This window comes from Rhinopithecus roxellana, chromosome 19 (genome assembly GCF_007565055.1).
Source record: "Rhinopithecus roxellana isolate Shanxi Qingling chromosome 19, ASM756505v1, whole genome shotgun sequence".
Taxonomy (NCBI): domain Eukaryota; kingdom Metazoa; phylum Chordata; class Mammalia; order Primates; family Cercopithecidae; genus Rhinopithecus; species Rhinopithecus roxellana.
Window position 1 is genome coordinate 52,680,533 of NC_044567.1, and position 25,459 is coordinate 52,705,991.

At 57.4% G+C, this 25,459-nt stretch overlaps 1 protein-coding gene across 3 annotated transcripts in view; it reads left to right on the forward strand.

Annotated features, from left to right (window-relative positions):
* Window positions 1-24,290, forward strand: part of KCNJ12 (potassium inwardly rectifying channel subfamily J member 12) — a 43,100-nt gene extending 18,810 nt beyond the window's left edge. Inside the window, exons 2-3 of one of the 3 annotated variants that reach the window (XM_030924261.1) lie at window positions 13,182-13,303; window positions 19,796-24,290. In XM_030924261.1, coding sequence (XP_030780121.1) covers window positions 19,852-21,153 — 1,302 coding nt within the window. In that variant the 5' untranslated portion in view covers window positions 13,182-13,303; window positions 19,796-19,851 and the 3' untranslated portion in view covers window positions 21,154-24,290. Of the gene's footprint in view, window positions 1-13,181; window positions 13,304-16,011; window positions 16,054-19,795 lie in introns of those variants that run through there. The other 2 variants (XM_030924263.1, XM_030924262.1) reach the window with 2 other exon arrangements.
* The last annotated feature ends 1,169 nt before the right edge of the window (window positions 24,291-25,459 follow it).

Here is a 25,459-nt window from a genome sequence, read left to right on the forward strand (position 1 = left end):
ACGGGTGGATCACGAGGTCAGGAGATCGAGACCATGCTGGCTAACATGGTGAAACCCTGTCTCTACTAAAAAATACAAAAAACTAGCCGGGCGAGGTGGCGGGTGCCTGTAGTCCCAGCTACTCGGGAGGCTGAGGCAGGAAAATGGCGTAAACCTGGGAGTCGGAGCTTGCAGTGAGTTGAGATCCGGCCACTGCGCTCCAGCCTGGGCAACAGAGCGAGACTCCGTCTCAAAAAAAAAGGGAAATAATGGACGTGATGATAACAGGGACGGTGATATAAATATATTTCTCTATGCCAAGCATGGCTCTAAGCTCTTTATGAAGTCATTAATCCTCATACATACAATTACATCATATCGCCCCCATGCTACAGATAGGGATACTGATGCCAGAGAGGTGAAATGACCTGCCCAAGGTCTTACCACGACTGAGTGACAGAGGTCACATAGAGGTTGTGCACTGGCCTGGGGAGAAGGGAAGAGTATTTGGGGTTCAGCTGAGGCAGAGGAGTGGCTAGAGCCCCTCTGCTTGGTGGCAGGGCCGTTTCCAGAGCATGTCCTTCTGTGCCCTGCCTGCCCTGCTGTGTGGCTCAGGCATGGCCTGCCCTCTCTGGGCTCTGAGCCTCTGTAGCCAGCCCAGGATGTCCTCAGGCTTTTCGGCTGGGCCACAGCCCTGCTGTACCTGGGTCCCTGCCAGGGTTATTATGGTGGCTGCCCTGGGCCCCTGGGAGCAGACAGGGGCCAGGGGTCATTCCAAGGTGCCAGCTGCCTGGCCTTGGGATTGGAATGGGGGTGAGGGGCTGGCTGGGCTCTCGAGAACTTGCTGAGGCTAGAGCTGAGTGCTACATGCACCTGGACTCCTTGTTCTTCCAACAAACTTGGGAAATCCTCAGCTAACAGGCAGGGAAACTGAGGCTCCGAGAGCGGCAGCCAGGAATCTGAGATGACATAGCCAGGGAGTCACAGAGCTAGCTCGCTGCAAAGGCCTGCTCCCACTTTGCGGATGATGTTGATGATGGCCACAGCTTCTGCTTGCCTGGTGCTTGCTGTGCACAGGTCTGTGCCGGGCAGTGAGCCCTGGCATGCCCATCCCAGTCCTCCAAGGGGCTATCAGTGCCCATGTTACAAATGAGGACACCGAGGCTCAGAGAGACATCCCTGTGCCTGGCCGGGGTTCTAGCCAGCTTAGTACGCACCAGTCTCAGGAACCAGCGGTTATGGGATGCCCGGGGTGGATATCAGCCCTGATTGATGGGGAGGGCCATCCCGGTTGGGGTGAGGGGCCCTTTCTCTGTGAGGCTGATGACAAGAGGATATGGTTCAAGGGCTCTTCACAGTGATCACTGTCCTAACCACTGGACCCCTGGAGTCACTAGAGCCGGCCAAGCTGAGCCTCCACCCAGTGTCTGAGGGTGGGGCTAAGGCATCAGGTTCGTGGCCCACCATGGCTATGGCCTCAGGCAGCCGTGGGGATGGACTGCGCAGAGCCTCCCAGGAAGGCTTCCTGGATGCATGCAGGTGTTTGGGAGGCTCTGGCCAGGGGTCATAGTTCAAGGGGGTCTCCCAGGGCACAGATTGGAGCACACTGTCCATCAAGGTCATCTTCCTGGCCTCCATTCCCAGCTGTGTGACCCTGGGCAAGTCTGTTTAGCTCTCTGGGCCTCAGTTTCCTCGTCTGTAAAACAGAGATCCTCATAGGGATGCTCGGGGACTGAATTGGGAGGCCAGATGCTTGACAGTAAAGGCGTGGGCTTGTTCCCCAGCTCTGCCTCTTATAGGCTGTTTGGCCTTGGGTAAGAAACTTCGCTTCTCTGAAGCGTAGTTTGCTCATCTGCCCAATGGGGATAATAGCAGACTCTTCCCTGCAGAGCTTTCTCGGGGCGCAGTGAGGTAGTCAAGGTAACATCCCTGTAGCTGCAATCACAGCTCCTGCCGCAGGCTCTCGAGCAAGGGCCACCCCAAAGAATGCAGGAGGCCTCAGCTTCTCCTGCCTGAGATCGCTGCCGTGTGGAGCTTCAGCGCCCGGCTGCCTGTGGGGAGCGGATCACCGGCAGTTTCATCCCCGTGCACTCTTGTCTGATGAAATATAAATAGCACGCGATGTTTTCGAGCAAGGCTAGGGAAGCGTCTGTGGGTCGTCCTCCCCGCCCGGCAGAGGCTGATGAGCTGGCCTGGGGATGGGAAGGAGATGGGAGCTCCTGAATAAATCATCGTGGGAGCTGGGCTAATGCACTGGCCATGGGCAGTGTGTGCAATTAGTGCGTTAATTGTCCAGAGAAGATGACTTTGTGAGGGTGTGGCCCAGAGTCCACTGAGTGCCTGATGTCTGGGATACCTTCCCCCACGACTCTGGGAAAGGACCCCAAGCCAGAGGACTCAGCCAGTGCGGCCTGACTCAGGGCCTCACACTCTGCCCCGCCCCCTCCAGCTCCACCGGCAGCCCTCAGCTGGGACTGACACAGGGCACAGCAGGGATTGGCAGGTGAACCAGGAGCAGAGCCTGGGGGCCAAGACTTGTCCCCTCCCACCCCGCCCTTCTCCTTTTCTTCTTTCAGCCTATTTGTGCCAGTGGTTTGGTTTTGTTTTTTGCCTTTGAACCAAGGCTGTCCCAGACTTAGCTGCTCCTGCCCCGTTGCCAAGGTGACCAGGCCATCCCTGCCACCCTGCAGCCACTGCCAGGGCTGGGCGAGGGACATAGCCCTGGACGTGTGTGTGTGTGTCCACGCCTATGTACATATGTGTACAAGTGCAGACACGCAGAGACCCCCGGGTCTATAGCCCCACACAAATGTGGGCATGGATTCATCGTTTGAGGAAGGATGCTGGCCTGAGTCTGTGTGCACGCTGGAGGCACACGGAGGTGGACTGCACACACCCATATGTGCCCATGCAGGAGCTCCCTGGTTATACCCCACACTTCTCTGGCACCCGAGGCCCTGCCCAGTGCCTCTTCTGGCCACTGGAGCCTCCTACATGTGCAGCCGAGGGAATGAACGCGTCCTCCCCTGCCTGGCAGCCCCCGTGGCCAGCAGCATCCCGATGCCAGGCCAGACCTCTATGGCCCCCACTGCCCGCAGCATGCTGGGCCATCCCTCCACCGGGCTTCCTTGCTGGGGATAACTCTGAGGTGTGTTCTATGCCTAGGAGGCTGAAGCCCAGGCATTCTCAGTGGTGACCTGCTCATCTGTGCAATCATTTTTGGCTGCCGTCCTGTCCACATCTCAAGTCCCCACTCCCTTCCTGGTGCTTCCTGGTGTCACCTCCAAAGTAAACTCCCTACTCCCAAATCCTTGACTCAAGATCTGTTTCTGGGGAAAGGACTAGAACACACCCTTACCACAGGTCGTGTACCCGTGTACACATGTGACATGTTGCCAGCAAAGATGCGTTTACAGAGTTGTGGTGGTGAGAGCAGGCATGTGCTAGCATGTATCATGTAGTGTGTAGTGTGCATAGCACATAGCACTGTGTGCTGGACCTGTTCTGGGTACTGTGCATAGACTAACGTCTGCTGGACCAGGGAGGCAGAATGATTAGACCCATTCCACAGATGTGGAAACTGAGGTAACGATGAATCCATAAAGGTGTGCCTTAGGGATGGAGCCCTGGCAGGAGCTGGGACCCACCCTAGGAAGTGAGAATTTGTGCAACTGCTCAGCATTGCTGCACTACCCACCCCAAGCCCTGCAGATGTGGCAGGAGGCTGGAGGTGGCAGCAGCTGCATTCATCTTCAGATCCCATGGAGCGAAGCTGGCGTCCCCCATGCCCGCTTCTGGCCCTGCACCCCAGTGACTGGGTGCAGATGCCCTTTCCAGGACGCCTGGCCCCCAGATGCTGGCCGACCGTGTGACCTTGGGGCTCTGGATTCCCTCTCTGAGCTTATTTCTTCCTCTTGGGGCAAGGATAGTCCCTGGCCATGTCTCTTGGGGTTGTCAAGAGATGCACAAAGTAGGTCCTTTCTTCCTGCTCCAGGCATGAGCCACCCACCTGCTTTCTGAGCAGACGTTGCCGGTCACACCTCTGCTCTGGGACAAATGTCCTGCTGGAACCCAGCTCAGAGAAAGACCGTAGCTCCAGGTCAACGCAGCACAGCAGGGACCAAACAGGGGCCAGGCACCAGGGCCCTACCCCACCACTCCCACAGCCCCTGCCTCCTCACATCATCAATTAGCTGCCACCAAAGGAATGGGAGAGAGGCAGGCAAGAACCACATAGTCAGGGAAGGCTTCCTGGAGGAGGTGGTCCAAGCCATACCTGGAGAGGCTGTGGTGTCTCCTAGAGACAACAGGGCCAACGTGTGTGGTCAAGTCCTAGGTCTCTATTTCCCCAGCCCTGGAAGTCCTGAATTTCTATCCTGGCTTTGCCATGGACTGCCTTCGTGTCCCTGGGCACGGAACTCACCCTATCCGAGCCCCAGTTTCTTGCCTCTATCAAAAGAAACTGGTGTGAATGGAAGTGGCATGTGTCACAGTGACGGGTGTTCCTGACGCACAGCAGTTGCGCAGTCCCAGTTTACTGGGGTTGGAAAGCATGTGTGGCAGTAAGAGGTCTGTGCAAGGCAGCATGGGGTCAGAACAGCCTCTGTGGGGCCCTGCTCGCTACCGTCTAGCTGTGGGGTGCCTGAGTCTCCTCACTGTGAAATCAGGCCATGCAGAGCCACCTGCTACCTAGTACTAGAGGAAGTGCAGAAAGAAGTGCAGCCATTGCTGTCCAGGCCCTTCCCTGTGGCCTGAAGGGCTCCCCATTCCACCTGGGTGGGCTGCACATGCAGAGGCGACCTGGGGGTGGGGAGCAAGCTCCTGGCCTCTGAGTGGCCTGCCCCAGCCCTGTCACCTCTCAGAGGTCATTTTCCTGCCCCTCCCTCCTGTCTCCTCACACCCTGCCTTGTGTCCTGGGCCGGGGGCCCTGCTCCTGTTTGCAGCCCTACTGCCCCTCAGCCGGCCTTGAGTCCCTCCTCCCGGGTGGTCACACAGCCCCTCCTGCAGCCGGAATCTCCTGTGTTTCTCCAGTTTCTCCTGGGATGTCTGTCTCCCCAGATCTGTGAGGAGCCAGGTGCAGGGCTGACCACCCTTTTCATGCTACACCCCGCGCAGAGCCTCAAACAGGTTTGGTCATCAGGAGAGACTTGGTTGGGTAATGAACAAGTGGCTGGGTGGGTGGGCGAGGGGCCAGGCTGCCCTGTCCTTTCCCGACAAGGCCCTGGCCCTGAGCTGCCAGATGCTCCGCCCTTCTCCGTCAGATCCAGCGTGCTGAGCTGTTCGTGTGCTAGGTATGCCTTTGACATCCTCTTTCTCAGAATAACACTTTTGAATGCAAGATAGAACCCATATAGGGCTACAGAGGAAACTAGAAGTAAGTGTTGCAGTACTTATCAAAACATTATTTTAAAATGTGTGATCTAGTAATTAGCATGCTGTTGCATATGAGCGCCTTAACTAGCAAGACCTGGTGGCAGCCGTCTTACCGACTCCGTGAGAGCGGGGAGGAGAGCCGTGCAGCTCCAGCAGTCTGCATTGTTATAGGGCCTGGGGGGAGCCTGGGCTCGGTGTGTCCAACATACATTTCACAGAGAGGTTGAAGGCGGGGAAGTTGATGATTTTTCCTCCATCAAGTTCACAAAGCCCTGGCTTCTGTCCTTGGACCCTGCGGCAGGACCTCCGGGAACCTGCTCCACTGTCTCGGGGACTGCAAAGCCTGCCCCTGCTTTGCCCGGCCCCCTTGCTTTGCCTCCAGGGTCCTTGGGCAGCCCCTCTGCTGGTCTGAGGACCAAGGCAGGCATCCCGACTGTGACTTGAGCTTTAGTTTCCCAGCCATGGTGGGGGAGAGGTAGTTGGGGTCAGCTGCATCCCCAGGCCCCCACACCTGGCTGATGTGGGGTGAAGTGCCCAGGTCAGGCATTGTGAGTCCCCCAGCAAGGCCATAGAGCAGAGAGGATCTCCCATTACCCCCAGGCTCAGCGGGAACCCTCCTGCTGGCCTGGCAGAAAGCTGACATTTCCTGCCCTGTGGGCCGAGCTCAGAGCTCAGCAGGGGTCAGAGAGTGACAGCCATGCTTTCTCCCTGCGGGGACCACCCTGCTGTGAGCAGTTCATAAGAGAGGAAGGTGGGGATGCCCTGTTCCCAAGCTTTGGGGCCTCTCATTTGACAAATGGGGAAACTAAGGGGACAGGGACAGGGGCGGTCCCCCCAGAGGGGACAGGGACGGGGCGGTCCCGTGGTGCGCTGAAGCTGGAGTGGTCTTGGGTGGGCTGCAGCATTGCCTGGCGTCTTGTGATGCAGAATTTAAGGAGTGCACTCTTGGAGCACAGGGACAGAATCCTAGTTCCCAATCCCTTAACTTCCCCGAGGGACCAGGTTCTGTGCTGAGGCCCCTCAACACAGTCAGACCCATGTTCTACCCTCAGGAGACCCTTGGCCTGGTAGACTCAGACATACAGGCTGCACCCAGCATGGTCTGGTCCAAGACAGAGGGAAGCACAAAGGATGGGCTTGGAAATGGGTGTTGAAGGATGCACAGGAGTTTGAGGGAGAATGGGGAAGAGAGGGCCTTGGGTAGTGTCTGGCATGTGGCAAGGCAAGGCCTTTCCTCTGAGTGCCATCGATGAAGAGGTGCTCCCATCTGCCCAGCAACCTGCACGTCCTTGGCCAAGTCCGCTCCCTTTCTGAGCTGTGTGCCTCTATCTCGCCATCCATCTGCTGTCCCTGCCTCCCTTTGCCCCACCTCCCTGGTACACTCGGCTCCAGCCCCACTGCCCTCCCCCGGCCTCAGCCTCAAGGCCTTTGTGGCTACAGTTCCCCCTTCAAGGAGTACCCTCTTCCCTCATTCTCTTCTCACCAGCTCCCCATCAGATGTCACCTCCTCAGACAGTCTGCCCTGACCTCTGGAATAGTCTCCACCCATCTCTGGATTTACTCAATTTCTTTTTTTTTCCCCAGCCTTTTTTTTTTGGGTTGTCTTGCCCCAGCAGCAGGTGGGCCCCCAAGCACGATGTCAGCGCATAGTAGAGGCTGGGCAGACGCCGCTGAGCGAGTGAGTCAATGCTGAGTGTGATTCTGGCAGCAGAGCCAGGCCATGTTGCGCTCATGATCTGAGCTGTAAATGGGGCCTGGGGCAGAGCGATAGGCTTTCTGGAAAGCCTGCCCTATCTTCCTGGACTCCACATCTCTGAGGTCAGCCTCCTGCCCATGGTAGGGTGAACCCCAGAGCCCTTAGAGTCTGTCAGGTCCTCCCAGGGAATCTTCTGTACCTGAAATGAGGCCAGATTTACAAAATAGGGAACCAAAAGAAGGAAGCTAAGGAAGCAACTGTCATGTGCTCCCCTACAGAGAGCAGTCAGGTTATGGGGGGGCTGAAGCCCTAATCCTGGCTGGCCCTTTGTGAAGAGATCAATGTACCTCCCAAGCTGGGGACTTCCTTGCTGGGAGCAAGACAGGCTTGGAGGGCTCACTGCAGGGTTGGTGGCTGGAGTACAGAGGGACTGACACAGGACACCTGGGTGCTAGGCCCAGCTCTGGCTCAGGCTGGTGACCTTGGGCATGGCTCCTCTCTGCACTTCATTTCCTTCTCTCAAAGAAGCTTGGTCCACCTCACCTGGGACGTCTCTGATGCAGTGAGCAGAAGCCAAGTGCTGGGTCTTAGGGGCTCAAGAAACACGCTAGGAGTACTCATGGAGGAGCAAGGGACTTGGGGGAAATCTTGGAAGGCTTCATGGAGGAGGCAACCTTTGAGCTTAGAGGATGCATTGCATTCTGAGAGACAGAGAAGGGCATTTCATAGTGGGGGACAGTTCAGGCTGAGGTGTGGGACATTCCACAGACATTGGAAGCCCAACCCTAGCTCTCTGCTCATTCCTACTGTGTCCTTTTATCTTTTGATTTATAAGAATTCTTTAGATATTAAGCACATGGGTTCTTTTTAATAACAAACACTTATTATTTATCTTTCATTTTACTTATGATTTGTTTTGACAACATCATACGTATTTTTACATAGGCAAATTTCGCAGCCTTTCCTTTGGTGGTCTTTCCGGTCCCAGGATGTTTCGTGTGTCCTTACCTTGGGTCCTTGCTCTCCTGTGCACATGCTGGCTGCTCAGGACATGTCTGAGACTCAAATTAAGTTGAAGCTGGAAAATTTACAGCTGTATGAAAATCAGAAGCCAGGGTGCCTTTGCTGACCTGTGCCTCCCTCTGGGGTTCCTGCCCATCATTCCCTCTTGCCTGGAGTGGGGTCCAGCTGAGGCCCTAAAGGGGCCTGTGACTCTCTGCAGGGTGAGGCAGAGGCTCATAGCTGTGATGAGGGGAGAGGGTGGGGGGACAGGGAGTTCCCAGCTGGCCAGTCTCCGTGTATTCACTCATGAAAACCCCATGAGATAGGTGCTACAATTAGTTCCATTTTACAGGTGAGAAAACTGCGGTTCAGAGAGGTTATGTGGCTTGCCTAAGGCCACACAGGAAGGGATGGAGACAGGATTTGAATTCATGCCTTGTTGCCTCAGAACTCTTACAGTTTCAAGCTCTCTTATGGCCCTTGGGCTCCCCATTGCCTTTGGGATCAAGTCTGGGCTCATTAATATGACATCCGAGGCCTCCTGGGTTGTCTCGGCCTCTGTGCCTGCACACGCTGAGCTTCCCTGATAGGATGGTGTCAAGGCTGTGCCCATCTCTTCGCACCTTCCCCACAAACCCCGAATAGTTTAGATCCTGGAATGGAGGGCTGGCAGGGCTTCTGTGGAGTAGCTGGGCCAGCCCCCTGGTTTGCAGACAGCCTTGCCCAAGGTCCAGTGCCTGGAGAATGGAGCTGGAATCTGCACCAAGACTGCAGGACTCTGGTGCTCCGCACGACACCCCAGGCTGACCTGAGCTGCTCTTAGCTGTGTCACTGTGCTACGGTTGGTCTCAGGCAGGGTTCTCTCCCCTGCTGCTTGCTGCTGCCTCCCCACTGGCAGATACTCCTCCAGGAAGCACCCCTCCTGCCACTGGGTTAGACACCTCCCCTGGGCTCCTGAGGGCCCAGTGAGTTGTGACTGCTGACTTCTCACCGTCTGCCCTGTGAGGCAGGGTGCCCATGAAGGCGGGCTCCCAATGGTTCCTCTTCAAGTCCTTGGTGCCCAGTGAGGACTTGAAGAGGGAGACCCAGAGAGGGACAGAGCCCTGCCCCAGTTCACACAGCAAGTTGGGGCAGAACCAGGAGTTCCAGGAGCGCCCCAAGACCCTCCAGGTCTCCCCTGTTCCTGGGACTTACCGGAGCCTAGGGGCGGTGTCTGCGATGGCCACCCCAGCAGAGGGCGCTGCTGCAGGGCCTCTGCTCTCTGCTTCTCCCAGGGGCCTGGGGCCAAGGACACCCTCTCTCCCTCCTGCCCCCACCCTCTGTGAAGAAGGATGTGCTCAAGATAAAAATACCATCAGAAACATTCCCTGGTGTTTGGTGTGACTGTCGTCCACCCTGTGGGGCCAGAATCTTCTGACCTGGCCTCACCTCAGGGTTCAAGGGTGGACATCTGCCTTTTCTGGCCACTTTGGTGCAGCTTCTTCTTGGGGTCGATATGTCCAGCCCCCATCTTTATGCCACAGAATGTGAGGGGCCTAAGGGGTCAGTGTCACTCAAGGTTCCTGCAGCTTCCACTTTCTGAGCATCCTCTGTGGTCCAGGCACATCTTGGGCATGGAACAGCGAGGCAGATCCTGCCCTGGGGGCTTGTGTGTCTTGTGGTTCCTTGCAGGCCTGGGGGGTTTCTGAGGACATCCAGCAGGCCACAGGGAGGCTTGGGCACAGCCAGCTTTCCTTCCTGTTGGGAAGCCTGTTTCTGCTCTCGGTGCCCGCATGGTGTCAGGAGCGCCCGTCACAGTGAACACCTGCAGGACCCACACTGCTGCACAGTCTCTGGGGGCCAGACACCGAAGCCAGGGCATGGCTTACCCTCAGGACAGTCTCCTGAGGTGTGTGGGGTCTCCTCATTTTGCAGATGAGGAGTCTCAGGCCCCAGTGAGCTGGGGAGCCGCCAGGCCCCTCCAGGGAGGGTGACAGCTGCCACCTCCCAGAGACCCGCTGGGACCAGGCCCAGTGCTTGGCCTGCACCTTCGTCACCACCTTGAATTTCATGGCACATCCTCTGGGAGGCCTGGCAGGCGTCACCAGCCTCGTTTTTCAGGGGAAGCTGAGCCTCAGGAAGGGGAAGTGCCTTGCCCTGTTCCGTGGGCAGTTTCAGCCCCAGCCTCAGCCCAGGCCCTGCCCTCCCCTGCGGGAGGCTGTGGGCCAGCCCGGCCTGTTGGCCCTCAGTCATGGTCATGGGGAAGCGCTGTCCCAGCAGCCCACCTCCCCATCCAAGATTGTGACCATAACCCTGGGAAACATTAGTGGGACTTACACTTGGCGGGATGAGCTCGCGTGGCGGCTGCTGTGGCCCCTGCAGGTGGTGGGAGCTCTAGCCAGGGCGTCTGGAAGGCTGGCTCCTGTTTACAGGGTCCTGCCCTACCCTGTGACTTCAGGCAAGTTGCTTCTCTGCTCCATGTCTCAGTACCCACTATGTAGAGTAGAGCTAATTTTGCCTTCTTCCTAGATAAGAACAAATCCAGCTGGACTTGTGGTCTGGGAAATGCCCCTTCCAGGTAGTAGGGAGTGAGGGACGAGGTTAGGAGAGCCTGGTACAGGCCAGGTGACCAGCAGGATGTGGGGAGAGGCTGCTGCCCCCACGCTTCTGGCCCCCACCCCGCCTGGCTTCCCATGGCCCTGTGGTAACATCCACCTTTACTGCTCAGAGTTCCAGCTCCAGGTGACTGGGCAGGTGACTTAGCTTCTCTCAGCCTCAGTTTCCCTATCTGTCCAGAGGGGAGAATTGTCCTTCTCCAAGGCCAGAGTGTCGGGATGACTGCAGCCAGCTGCCGAGTATGCAGGGCCAGGCACAGTGTTGGCCCACTCGAGGAAGGGTATGGACCCAAGTCCCTGTCATGGAGGTTCCCAGCTGTGTGGCGTTGGCTTGTGACAGAACCTTTCTGAACCTCTGCAGCTCATCCACCTGTCCGTCCATCTACCCATCCATCTCTGAACCTCTGTGTCCCCATCAGTTTTGAGAGTGGAATGACTGAGAGAGGCAAAGTGCGTGCCTGTGGCCTCTGCTCCCAGAATGATGAGGGATGGGGAAGCGGGGGCTGGGGACTGGGGGACTTGGAGGGTGAAGAGGGACTGAAGGGCCACTAGAGACCAGGCAGGCCATCCCCTTTCAGAACAAGCTGAGAGAGGAGAAGTGACTCACCCAAGGTCACACAACTTATGAGGGGCAGAGCTTGGATTTGAATCTAGGTCTATGTGCCTCTAAACCACTGTCACCTGTCCCAGGCGGCTGATGAGGTGGGGATGACTCACCAACAGTTTGCTTAATCCCAGCCAGAAAAACCAGTGTGACAAACCAGCCTTGGCTGTAACCTTGGAAAGGGCAGGCCCCATGAATTCCCTGGCTGGGTGGTGGGGAAGTGAGCTGCATGTCAGGTGGCTTACCTTGGAGATCCTCAGAGCCCCTTCCCACCATCCTCTTCTCTGATTCTCACGGCACGCTGGATAGGAAGGCAGGGTACCCCTTTGACAGGTGGGGAAATTGCATCTTGGGGATTGCAGGGACCATGCAGGATGTGTGTGCACCCAAGGCAAGTCTCTGGCAAATTACTGATGTGTGCCCATCCATGTAGTTAGCCATGTGCCCACCTGCTCATCCATCAAGTCATCTATCCCACTTGCCCAAACACCCTATCCATCCATCTACCCACTCATCACCCACCCTCACACCATCCACCCGTCCACCCATCCATCTATCCATCTATCCACCCATCCATCTATCCATCTACCCACCTATCTGCCCACCCATTCGTTCACCCACCTATCCATCCACCCACCCATCCATTCACCCATCTATCTATCCGCCCACCAATCCATTCACCCATCTATCCATCTATCCCTCTATCCATTCATTTCTCTACCCACCCATACACTCATCCACCTGTCCATCCATCCACCCATACACTCATCTACTCCACCCATCCATCACCCAACAATCCATCCATCCATGCACCCATCACCCATTCATCCATTAATCTGTTCATCCACCTACTCACCCATATACCCACCCATCCAGCCAGCCATCCCTCTATCCATTCACTTCTCCACTTACCCATCCACTCATTCACTCACCCATCCATCCACCCAGTCATCTATCCATTCATCCATCCCATTCATCTATCCATCCATCCACCCACCCGTTACCCATCCATCCACTCATCCATCCATCCATCCATCTACACATTCACCCATCTATCCCTCCATTCATTCATCTACCCATCCACTCAGTCACCCACCCATCTACCCTTCCACTCATCCATCCATCCAATCATCTACTTTCACACTTATCCATCCATCCATCCATCCATCCATCCATCCATCCATCCATCCTATTATCCATTCATCCACTTGTCCATTCACCCATTCATCCACTCATCCATCCTCTCCTCCATCCAGCCATCCACCCTCACACCCAACCACTCATTCACCCGTCCATCCATCCACCCACCCATATATTCATTCATCCATCTACCCACCCATGCATTTATCCATCCACCTACCCATTCATCCCTGCATTCATTTATCCACCCACCCATCCATCATCCATCCATCCATCCATCCATCCATCCATCCATCCATCCATCCATTCATCCACCTACCCAGCTATTCACAACTGGCTCCAAGGTTAGTGTTGGGAAGGCTCTGCAGGTGGTGGCTAGGAGTACAGGCTAAGGGCCTGAATTCCTTTGTGACAGTAGGAGAATTACCACATTACCTACTTCTCTAGAATAGTAACAACAATAGTTCCAACCTTGTGGGATTGTGAGGATTATGTGAGATGATGTATGTAAACTGCCTACTATAGTGTCTGGCATGCAATAGGCACTCAATAATTGTCAGCTGTTATTTTTCTCTGACACCCCATCTTGTTCTGCCCTTCTCTAGTTCTGGGTGGTTGCTATGCTGTGAAAGTGTGGGGCATCAAAGGAGCAGGCCAGAGGCTCTTCCACCTCCTGCGGGGCCCTGGGAAAGTGAGCAGAAATGCAGGTTCATGTGGTTATGTCTTACTTGTGAGCCCCTCTGAGAAGAGCAGCGCCTCCTGCAGTAACTTGGCTTTACTCTGTCAACTTTAGGGTGTTCTAGTGACTGGATCCTCTCTAGCTGGTGCCTGGGAAATGGCAGCCACTACTAATTCAGCCTTGAAGACAGTACCTTGCCCACTCAGCACCATTACGTAGAAGATAGAACTCAAGAGGTAAGAGTGAAGTCATTGATGTGCTCCTGTGCATCTAAGCATTCCTTCCACTAGACTCTCATGTGCACATCCTTCACCCCTCCACCCACCATGCCATCCATTCATCACCCATTCCCCCACCCATTTATCTGCTCAGCCTTCCATCCACCCAGCCATGCCTCCACCCCTTCCCTTGCCCATGCCATCCATTCCTCACCCATTCCCCCACCCATTCATCTGCTCAACCATCCATCCACCCACCCTTCCACCCAACTAGCCAGTCCATCTGTCTGGTCACCCCTATCATCCACCCACCCATCTGTCAACCCAATTTATCCACCCATCTGCCCGACCCCCCACCTGTTGATTCAATCACCATTCCACCCATCTCCTCATCCATCCCATTCAGTCGCTTAGTCCTTCACCCTTCATCTGGCTGGGGAGCATTTCCTGGGTGCCCCTCTTTGCTAGTACCTGCATCAGCCTCTCTGGGCCTTTGAGCTTGGTCAGAGATGGGGCCTGGGCAAGATCAACTCTCACACAGGTGGGAAGTAGCTTCTGGCCTGAACGGGAAAAGCCCAGTGCTAGAGGATCCTAAAGGGGGCCAGGGGAGGAGGAGGAGGAGAATTGATGTCTGGGGCATCCAGGAGGGGATGCCAGGGTTAAGGAGCCTTTGCTGTGGAGAGGCTCCACAGCAATGAGGAGCCCAGGGACAAAGGAAGGCCCAGGAGACAAAAGTTCCAGCGCAAGTAGTTTCCTGGGAGGTGATCTCAGGAGTAAGGAAATGAGGTGAGAAAGAGAAGGAGGTGATAAAGGGCATGTCATTGATACAATTACTGCTGGGGCACTGGAGCCCAGTCCCGATGGGGAGGCCAGGGAAGTGGTGCCCCTCCCAGGGGCAACTCGCCGGGGCCCAGCCACCTGCTCCCGTCAGTCACTGACCAAAAGCTGTCCTGGCAGCATCAGCTCCCCAGCCTGCCCTCTGAATGGCAGAGCGTGCCCGTGGCTAGAGACAGCTTTTGGGCAGAGAAGCACTGTGGTTGGTGTAGGAATTGAGACAGGTGGACCTGAGGTGGCAAGGGCCTGGGATACCAGCGAGGCATCCCCCACCCCATGCCCCACACACAGTGATGTGTTGCTGCTACCTCTCTCCTCAGGCCTAGTCTGCGTTTGGCATAGGAAGCTGGCATGGCATTGGACCCAAATGTTTGTGGGCCATGGGTTAGCCATGTGGGTGGACAGAGGCCAGCTGAATCTGGTGGGGAAGTTTGGCATGGAAAGGGGATTGGGCACAAGAGGTCATCATCTTCCTCCCAGATTGTGAGACATAGGAATGCAACCCCCAACTCTCCCTCTCCCCTCCACATCAGCCTGGGCTCTCCCCCATCCAGCCAAGCTTCCTCACTGCCCCCAGGGTGCCCAGCACGTCTTTGCCCCCCACTCCTGACTCTGGTAGTGCCCCCCAGGAGTGCCCCTCCTGGCTGCCTGTACCCAACCTAGCCTCCATGTGATCCTACACCCTGGGCAGGGCCTGACATGAGGGAGAGCCCCAAACCCTGCAGCCAGCCCTGCCTCTCACTGGCTCAGAGCCTCAGTCTCCCCATCTGCAAAGGAAGGGCTGGGCTTTCCAGGCCCCCGTGCTGCATCTGATGAATGGTGACTGGATTAGGAAAGATTCTGAGCTGCCCTGGACGCAGTGGATGAAGCTCTGTGGCTGAGGAATGGTGCTTGCCTGGGCGAGGCTGGAGCAGGCACCTTGGACGGGGGGCTTGTGCCAGCCTTTCCTGCCTTGAGTGATCTCTGAGGGGTCATCCAACGGTGACGCTCGACCATGAGGTCGAGTGCCCCGTCTCAGAATGAGGGTGAATGGCCGTGGGTCGGAGTGCTGGTGAGGGCCCTTGAACCTGTGCTTTTGAGTGCTGATTTGCGGCAGTCTACGTCTCATTACCACCTGGGATTGCAGGGGCTTGGGACCAAAAGGATTGCAGTGCCACGCACACAGTCAGGCCTCCAGTCTTGGTGTTGTGGGGCACTGATTTTGCCCTCACAGCCTAGTCTGGAAGCTTCACTCCTGAAAGGCTGTGTGACCCTCACAGTGACTCAGTCTTTCTGAGCTTCCGTCTGCTCATCTGGAAAATGGGGATACTAGTTACAGCGTGATGGTAGGGAGTAAATGAATCAGTTTATTAAAGCTCTTAGAAGAGCACCTGGCAGATAGTAAGCACTTGATAGATACTGAGTGCTGTGCTCATGCCTTGGGAGGTGTCCCAGCTAGCTGAACAGTCTCTGCGTGGGGGATGGGGACTGTTGGCGCCTCCCGCTCTGAGTCCCTGTGTCTTAGCCTGGGTGGTGCAGGCCTCTGCACTCTCCCTTCCGGTCAGTGTTTTCTTGGTGTCTGGGAAGTGAGTCCAGGCCTTGCCCTGGGCTCCTCGCGGATGTCACCGAAACCTGAGAAGCCCAGGGCCTCAGGGCAGTGGGCATAGGGCGTCCAGCTCCATCCGGAAGCACCTCCCGGTGACTCCTGGACCCTACCCTTAGGTCACGTGGCAGCTGCCGTCTGGCATCCTCTCTAAAAGCTCCCAGCCCAGGCCCTGGTCCATTCTTCAAGTGGACTGGTCTCTGGGAGGCTGCGTCTGTAGGCACCGTGGCCAGCAGGAAAGCAGGGATCTCCAGGGGTCTGCCAGGCCTGCGCTTTCTGCCCACTGCCTGCTCTCTGCCTGCTGGGTTTGCTTCACTGCCCCGTGGTGTTGAAACCGCTTTGTCTAGCTCAGGTAGTGTACCCCAGCACCCCTCTCCCATTCCCCTCCCAGTGACCCTGGGACCCTGGAAGGCCAACCTAGGTGTCTGCGAAAGACAATCCTAATTTTAGTAGTGAGCACCTTGTCCTGGCCCTCAAATTCCTTTGTGACCTGGGACAAGTCCCTTTTTCTCTTTTGGACTTGGTTCTCCCATCTGTGAAATGGGGAGCCGGCCTCCATGCTTGCTAAAAGCCCTCTTCCAGCAAAACAAATTCTCTGATTTCATGTCTTGTCTGATTTCACCATATGCACCCCATTGAGCAGGAGCCAAAAAGGCCTGTGTGTCCCTGGTGGAGGATATTGTCCTATATTTCTTAAATTGCGTCCTTAAAGGCCGCATGGTTGTGTAACTTCTTGCCACGCCTGTGTTTATGCAGGAGTGTTCTTGGGACATTGTCTAACTTGTGGTGCTGGGGTTTCTATGCCAGGGTCCCCTTCTGGGTCTGTCTTCGTGGTGCTGGATTCACCAAGTACCCGGTGAGGGGGCTCCCAGCACCCCCGGGGAGGGTCTCTGTCTCTCTCATACACGGCAGAGCAGGGCTCTGTGAGGCTGAGGACTGACATTCTGGGCTTCAACTCTCTCTTCTGCTCAGTTTCCAGGGTCCTGGGACAGGTGTCTGTTAGTTTTTGGCTCTGAGAAATGAGGGAGTGGGGCGTGAACTTGACCTTGTTGATGGCCTCTGTGTGGTAGAACCACACAGAGGAATGTCAACAGAAGTGGGGGTTTCCAGGCCTGTATGACACCGTCTGGGCAGGTCCGGGGTGCCCAGCCCTGGCAGAGATGCCAGGAGCTGTGGCAGCACCCTCACCAGTCTGGTAGCTGGCCAGTTTCGAGGCCGCCAGCTGCTGGGAGCACGTGCAGACCGGGCTCTCTGGCCTTTGATTCTTGTGATTCTGTTCCTTGCAGGCTTTGAGCTGCTCTGAGCAGGGGCTGGAGCAACCATGACCCGCTGGAAGTCCCTCAAGGCCCCTGGGCCACACAAATCCAGCCCCTGTCAGCTGGTGGCCTCACGCCGGCGTCTGAGTGCCCCGGCCCTGGCTGCCTCCCAGGAATCTGGGACTGAGCCCCCTTCCCAGCACAGCCTCAGGGGTCCCCCCTGCCACCGGCTCCCCACCTCCTGGCCCAGGCAGAAGCAGTGTCCACCATTCCGGCCCTGCGTCCCAGCTCCTCAGCGTCATGGTGAGGTGGTCAGCTGCAGCGGTGTTGGGGGAGGACGGCAGAGTGAGGAAAGGTGTCCGCTGCAGAGCTTGGGGCCCATGGTGGGAGACTGCACTAGAGGTGGTTTAAATCTCAGCTGTTCTGCTTAATGGCTGTGTGGCCTGGGGGGAGTCACTTAACCTCTCTGAACCTGCACCCCCAGGTTGTTGAGAGGATGATCTGAGAGCCGCTTCTGATGGGTCTGCTCCCCGAGGTGCTCAGGACCCCGCCTGCTCTCCCTGGGTCTCTCTCAGGTGGCAGTTGCTGTGTGCTGCTCGGACCGGCCAGCTCGGGGCTCAGCAACCGGTGCAGCCCTTGGGAGTGTTCCACAGCCTGGCTGGGCAGGCGGCTCTACCGTCACCTGTTGCTCAAGTGTTTGGAGCAGAGGTCAGAGGCCGCGCCCGCTCTGAGGCCAGGACTAGTGTGGACGTGGCCAGAAGCTGGGTCACACAGACCGGGGCTGAATCCTGGGATTGCTGCCTCCTGCCTATGGGACTGGGGCAAGGCCATTCTGACTTCTGGGTCTCCAGGTCCTTGTTTGTAAAGCAGGGTGGCCCACCCCTCCCTGGAGGGCTTGAGAGGCCTGCAGAAGGCTGTGTGCAGCGCCCGGTCCACAGCGGTCCCAGCCCCCTAGGACCTTCTCTTGGGGCGTCAGTGTCTTCGTAACTGAGTAACGTGGCTGCAGGTGTGCAAGGGACAAGGCTCTGTCTAGCTCTGAGGTCATGGTGTGACTGGACTGGGACTGGGGGTGCTGGGTCCCTGTGAGTGGGGAAGGGTGGGCCTGTCCAGCTCCTCAGTGTGGGGCTAATGCTGGAAGGCCCAGGTCTTCCTGCTTCCAGCTTAGCCCAGCCGAGGCAGGCGGCCATCCAGATGCGGCTGCGGGCCAGGCGGTGCCATAGCCCCTAGCTTGCAGATGCCCTAGCCTGTCACTGATAGGCCAGTGTGGGGCCTTTAGTGGGGGCAGTGCAGCCTGTGTGTCCTGGGTGTGGACACGTCGGTGGCTGAGAGCAGGCTTTGTTCTGGCTGGCACGGATGCCCTGCTGCAGGGCCTGTCTTGGGGTGCCTGAATGTGCAGTAGGCTGGCCTGGAGCCAGGCGCTGCCTGCAGTGAACTGAGGGCGGTCCTGGGAACAGGTGACACCCCTGAACACTGCCCAGATGCCAGGGTGGTAGCCTTGCAATCTTCCTTAGAGACGTGGGAAGCAGGGGCTGGGGAGGGCCCTCGACTGAGGTCAGCCAGGGAGCGCCCATGTCTGGGTGCCAGATCTTGCCCTCCTTGGCACTGCTGGTGACCAAGAGGCTGCAAGCATGGCATGTGGGTGGACACTGTAGGTTGGGGCGTGTGGGTATCAGGAGGGTGGTGGGACCCAGCTTAGGGTATTCAAAGTGGGTGGTGACAGGGGTGGCAGGCCCCATTCTAGGCCCTAGGAGGGACAACAGGAAACAAAATAGAAAACATCTCACACCTGTAATCCCAGCACTTTGGGAGGTTGAGGCAGGTGGATCGCCTGAGGTCAGGAGTTCGAGACCAGTCTGGCCAACATGGTGAAACCCCGTCTCTACTTAAAATACAAAAATTAACTGGATGTGGTGGCGCACGCCTGTAATCCCAGCTGCTCAGGAAGCTGAGGCAAGAGAATAGCTTGAACCCAGGAAGCAGAGGTTGCAGTGAGCTGAAATCGCACCATTGCATTCCAGCCTTGGTGACAAGAGCAAGACTCAGTCTTAAAAAAAACAAAGAAGAAGAAAAGAAAAAGAAAACGTGCTGCTCTTGGGGAGTAGTGGTCTTAGGGTGGGGTTGATGGGTGGGTGCCCCGGCTACATTATTGTTATTGCTGCCACCATTGTGCCCTCAGAAAGGGCAGTGCTGTGGCTATAGCGGGGATGGGACATGGGTCTACCTGGGGCACAGGGAGACCTCTGGAGGCAGTGGCAGGATATCTTGGGGGAGGGTGTCCAGGGTGGATTTGAGTTACAGCCTGAGGCCAGGGGCTGCGGTCGGAAGGGGAGTCTGCTGGAGGAGGCTGGGAGGTGAGGTCTGAGGGGTCAAGGGCTTCCCTGTGCAGGTCCTGCATGTCCTGGGGAGCCTCTGGCATTGAGCAGGGGAGGGACAGGCACCGACTCAGCTTCCATAGGCTCTCCATGGCTGGCATGGAGACTGGGGGGCCACGGGTAGAGGCAGAGAGGCTGGCATGGTGTCCCCCGAACTGGCTGGGCAGGCACTGGTGAGATTCAGGCCTTGAGGGTGGGAGAAAGGGTCGGATCCTAAATAGACTCTTCAGAGCCCTCAGTGTGGGAGTAAGGTGTGGAGCTGAGGTTTTTGGCTGGAGTTGCTGGGGGGACGAAGCGGGTGGCCACTCGCACTGGGAAGGCGGAGTGGGGAGCTGGCTTAGGCAAGACCAGAGCACTCATAGGTCAATCAGGGTGGAAGTGTTCTTCATGTCTGGGGGCCCTGGGATGGGAGTGTAGGAGCCTGGAGCCACCAGCCCAGCCAGACATGCTCTCCTCTCTGTTGCAGGAGCTGCTCTGCCTGGAGCTAGCCTGGGGGCGAGCCAGGGTCCTCCAACCCCCGGGATGACCGCAGCCAGCCGGGCCAACCCCTACAGCATTGTGTCATCGGAGGAGGACGGGCTGCACCTGGTCACCATGTCAGGCGCCAACGGCTTTGGCAATGGCAAGGTGCACACGCGGCGCAGGTGCCGCAACCGCTTCGTCAAGAAGAACGGCCAGTGCAACATTGAGTTCGCCAACATGGACGAGAAGTCACAGCGCTACCTGGCTGACATGTTCACCACCTGTGTGGACATCCGCTGGCGCTACATGCTGCTCATCTTCTCGCTGGCCTTCCTTGCCTCCTGGCTGCTGTTCGGCGTCATCTTCTGGGTCATCGCTGTGGTACATGGTGACCTGGAGCCGGCCGAGGGCCGCGGCCGCACGCCCTGTGTGATGCAGGTGCATGGCTTCATGGCGGCCTTCCTCTTCTCCATCGAGACGCAGACCACCATTGGCTACGGGCTGCGCTGTGTGACGGAGGAGTGCCCGGTGGCCGTCTTCATGGTGGTGGCCCAGTCCATTGTGGGTTGTATCATCGACTCCTTCATGATCGGTGCCATCATGGCCAAGATGGCGAGGCCCAAGAAGCGGGCGCAGACGCTGCTCTTCAGCCACAACGCCGTGGTGGCCCTGCGTGACGGCAAGCTCTGCCTCATGTGGCGCGTGGGCAACCTGCGCAAGAGCCACATCGTGGAGGCCCATGTGCGCGCGCAGCTCATCAAGCCGCGGGTCACTGAGGAGGGCGAGTACATCCCGCTGGACCAGATCGACATCGATGTGGGCTTCGACAAGGGCCTGGACCGCATCTTTCTCGTGTCGCCCATCACCATCCTGCACGAGATTGACGAGGCCAGCCCGCTGTTCGGCATCAGCCGGCAGGACCTGGAGACAGACGACTTTGAGATAGTGGTCATCCTGGAAGGCATGGTGGAGGCCACAGCCATGACCACCCAGGCCCGCAGCTCCTACCTGGCCAATGAGATCCTGTGGGGCCACCGCTTCGAGCCCGTGCTCTTTGAGGAGAAGAACCAGTACAAGATCGACTACTCGCACTTCCACAAGACCTATGAGGTACCCTCTACGCCTCGCTGCAGCGCGAAGGATCTGGTGGAGAATAAGTTCCTGCTGCCTAGTGCCAACTCCTTCTGCTACGAGAACGAACTGGCCTTCCTGAGCCGTGACGAGGAGGATGAGGCAGATGGAGACCAGGACGGCCGAAGCCGGGACGGCCTCAGCCCCCAGGCCAGGCATGACTTTGACAGACTCCAGGCTGGCAGCGGGGCCCTGGAGCAGCGGCCCTACAGAAGGGAGTCAGAGATCTGAGCCAGCCTTGGCCAACATGCAGCATCCACCCCCAGCCGGGGAGAGGCCCCGCCATCGCTCAGGGGCCCCGGGTTTGAGCAGAACGGGCCTGGTGCCCTGGGTTGCAGACTCAGTAGCGTTTTAGTCGTTTTATGTTTCTTTGCAACAGCCTCAGAAGGTTGGCCGGAGGGGGGCAGCCAGAGTGGCAGCCCCCGGCCTCAGAGGCTATCGCAGGCTCAGGGCAAAGAAGTGGCCTCCTGGGGGGCCAGGCCACGGGGGCCAGGGCTTCTGCCTGAAGATGGAGCTGCAGCCTGTGGGGAAGCAGCTCAGCTCAATGGTGGGCCCAGCCTCTGCTGTCCAAGGCTGTTTGGCTGCGGTGCTCCTTGCTGGTTTTTAACTTGGGGAGAAACACCGGGTTTCAGCTTTCTTGACCTTAGCTTGGGTGAGACTGTTTACAAAAAAAAAAAAAAAAAAAAAATTACCATGCAATTGAAAAAAATTTTTTAATTCATAGGGGGCGAAAAGAACAATTAGAATTCCATGGGTCTGCCAGGATGCAGCAGCTGGCTGGAGGCTCCAGGGGGTTCCCCGAGGTGGGACTGGCCTCTCCCTGTGTGTGTGGGCACCGCAGTGCCTGGGCAAGCAGGGTGCTCCGGGACCGCACTTCGTCGAGCTCACGAACCAACTAGGCTCTGTTTGTGATAGAAAAATCAAGACCATGTTAATGATAATAATAAAAGCTTTCTACTGTCACTGGGGTGGTGGGTGGGGGCTGGGAAGAAACTGGTTTGAGCTTTTGGAGTTTGACTTTGTACCTTAGAGATGCGTCTCAGGGCCAGGCATGGGACCTACCATCCAGGGTTCCTCCCCCGACCCTCGATTTTCCTGGTTTGCTTCTCTCTCCATTTCTGTCCAGGCCTCCACCCCTTCCACAGCGAGGGGTGGTTAGGAGCCACAGGCCGGGATGGCTCCTTGGAAGGGAAGTCGGGATCCCAGGCTAGGAGGAAGCTGGCAGCCCCGTCCCCACTGGGCCCACAGTGTGAGTCGTGCCTTAGAGACTCCGGGTTGTCCTGTTCTTTCTGGGCTCGCTCGTCTCCCCAACCCTGTCCCACCCCTCCCCGCCCATACCTCCACTGCTGAATTTCCTCCAGCCCCTCTGTCTGCCTTGTGAAGGTGGCAGGGGCCAGGTCTGTCTGACATAGGACCACGTCGTGTCCCTCCCTCACCTGGAGCAGCACAGCAGAGTCCAGGCAGGGCACAGCCAGGCCCTGGTCAGCGCTGAATGGCAGAGGAAAGATCTTAGGAAAGGGGAGGAATCATCACCCCCTCCCATCAACTGGGATGACTGGGGAGTGCCACGCTCATTCAAAGCTGAATCAGAAACCAGCCACGGAACAGAATTCCTGCCAAGGCTTCCGGGGCTGCTCCTCCACCACCCTCCCCCAGGTCGAGGCACTGTGGCACCCTCATCAGGAAGAGGTTTGGGGTCCCCTTGTTGTCACCGCTGGCTCTGCCACTCCATCTTGTTCACGGTAGCTGGTTGGGTCAGGTCCGTGATGGAGCCAAGCCCTTCCTAGGACCGTGGAGAAAATCTGCTCCCTAGTCAGACCTCTCCAGAAGCTGGTAATCAGAAAGGATGTGTCTCCTGCTCCAACTCTGCCCCAGAGACAGCTCAGAGCCAGAAGGCACCAAGGACTCTGGCCCAAGTGGGGAAGCTGAGGCAGAGAGCAGAAGGGGTCATGCAGTGAGCAGGTGGGGTGTGGGAGGCAGAGAGGGGCCGGGGGCCTGGGGTGGGGGCGTCTGCCTCTTCCCTCCACCTCCTCCGCTCCTCAGCGGCTGAAGACTCAGCCCTGAGGTCTAGGGCCATGGAAATGAAGACACCCAACACCTATACCCTGGAGTAGGCCCGACTCAGCATCCTGCCCCAGCTTCAGCCCCACACTCATTTCTGGCATAGAAGATTCCGTCGAGACAGCTCTTTCCTCTCGGGATCTGCCGGGGGTGCCTCAGCCGGTTCCTGCTCCCAGGCCTGGCCCCGAAGCCTGAGGGGCTTTCTCAGCCTTAGCCCTGGGTGCTGGGGTGAAGTTGGCAGGGGAGAGCTTGACCCTTCACCTCCCTGATGGCCATGCTGAGGGACAGTGATGACCCTGGTCACTTGGTGCTGGTGTAGGGGCCTGTGCCCTTCCAGGGCCAGTGAGCCAACCTTCTCCTCCCCTGACCCAGAGTTGAGTCCAGGGGCCCCAGGCCCACCCCCTGGCCCTCTTGGAGGTGTGTGCCCTTGCCTCCCAGCCCCCACCCTGCGGGAGAGCAGCCCCAGCACCTCGTCTCCCCAAAGGCAGGCAGATGCTTGATTCTCCTGCCCTCTTTCTTCCTTCCCCTGTATTTATTTATTTATTTATTGCTTGTGCTGAAGACCAAAATAGTCTCCCTCTTTAGTGCACTTGAAGCGGGAGGGCGGATGGGACGAGCCAGGAGCGAGGAAGACTTGGCCCCTGGGGAGTGTGTGTGTGGAGGCATGTGCCCGTGTGAGCCTGCATGCATACATGTGTGGCGCACACATGCACACTCGGCTCTTCACGTGTATGACTGGGTCAGTAATACAGATATGTGATCTCTACGTGTGTGTGTGTATGCAGGTGGTTTTGTGTCTGTCTACCCACAGGTGTGTCCGTGTGGAAGTTTCCTGTGAGGGTGGGCACCTACCCATGAGGGTGGGCACTGGGACAGTTGAACCCCATGGTCCCCAACCCTCTGCCCTGATTACGCACGTCTGCGCCTGAGCGGAGCTTGTGTTCCAGGATGAGGCACCTGGAGGTGAGCGTGTGCATCCGGCTTGTGTGTGTGCCCATGTGAACCCATGTACTTGAGTGTGTGTCTGTGTGCAGCCTGTGCCTGCTGCTTAGAGCACGGTGGCCGCCCCCTGAGCCTCTGCTGGTGCTGTGCTGCCTGGTCCCCGCCCAGAGGGTCCTGGGGGCGGGGAGGAGCCACTGTTGGGAGGCCCCTGTACAGGGTGTCTGCCCTGCGTGAGGTCATAGAATGTCAAATTATTTTAAATGGTGAAACTGGAGAATTTTCATGTTATTTTCAATACATAGCAGTATCTAAAGACGTAGGCGATGAGACTAGACCACATTAAATGCATTTTGATCTCTTTGAGGTCCCCTGTGTCGGGATGTGTTTTCTGAAGCTCCCCTGCATGGCTCCACAGCGTGCTGGGCGTCCGCCTGGCTTCCTCAGCCTCTGCCTTGGGGTTGGGGGTTCCTGGGGCTCCCTCATGGGTGAGGGTGGGGCATGGGTGATGGTGGCAGCTGTTGGGAGATGGAACAGAACTCAGCCTCCTCCCATCTCCCAGTGGTCTCCAGCAAGCACGCAGGGCTTGTCCCATGATGTCACCCCTCCCAGGTGGCGGGGCCGAGCCTCCCGCCTTCCCTTCCTTCTACAAAGATGTGCTGGGTGCCTGCTGTTGCAGCAGCGCCCTCCCCAGCCCCAGTTGACCTCCTCAGTTGACGGGCACCTCCTTTCCCAGGAGGGGAAGCCCTGCTCCAGCTTGTAGCAGGCAGGGGCTGAGGAGTTTCAGAGCATGCTGGTGTCTCCACTGAGGTGATGAGACAAGCCTGGGGTGGGGTGGGAGAACACACATGCCCTATTTTTTTGGAAACTAGACTTTCATCTGTACCTTGAAGCTCAGGCTCAGATCTCCAAGGTCCTCAGCAAGGACTTGTGGGGAGAGAATTCCTTTGCTTCCCAAACTATGTGAGTGGAGCGTTCTCCACTCCTCCGCATCAGCAAAGGACTCAGGGGACCCTCTTTCTGCAGGATTTAGATGATGAGTCCAGAAAACCCTGGATAAGAACCCCCTGCCCAAGTCATTCCCGGGTGATGGTGCCATGCGTGCCGTGCATGGCAGAACATGGAACAGGGGCTTGGGTGCTAGGGCCTAGAGGGTCACAAAGGCCTCCCAGTGAACGCTCCCTTGGGTTGGACCTGGGGTGACAGGGGGACCCTGGAGGTACTCGGTTTGGCAGGGACCTCCTGTCTGACTCTGGAGCCCTCTTGGGACCCCAGTAGCAAAATCTAAGCCAACTGGGGCCAAAACACGGTGGCATCTGTCTCCACTCCACTCAAGCCCTCTAGGCCATTCCCATGGCCCTGACTGATAGGCATGAGGCCCTGCCTCCAATTGGTGCTCAACAAATATTTATCATAGAGTCTCTAGGTGCTCTGTCCTGGCTGTGCTAATGCCACAAAGGACCCTGGGTCAGAATCCAGGCCACTCATTTGCTGGGGGACCTCCAGTGAATTACTTTCCCCTTCCGGTCTCGGTCTC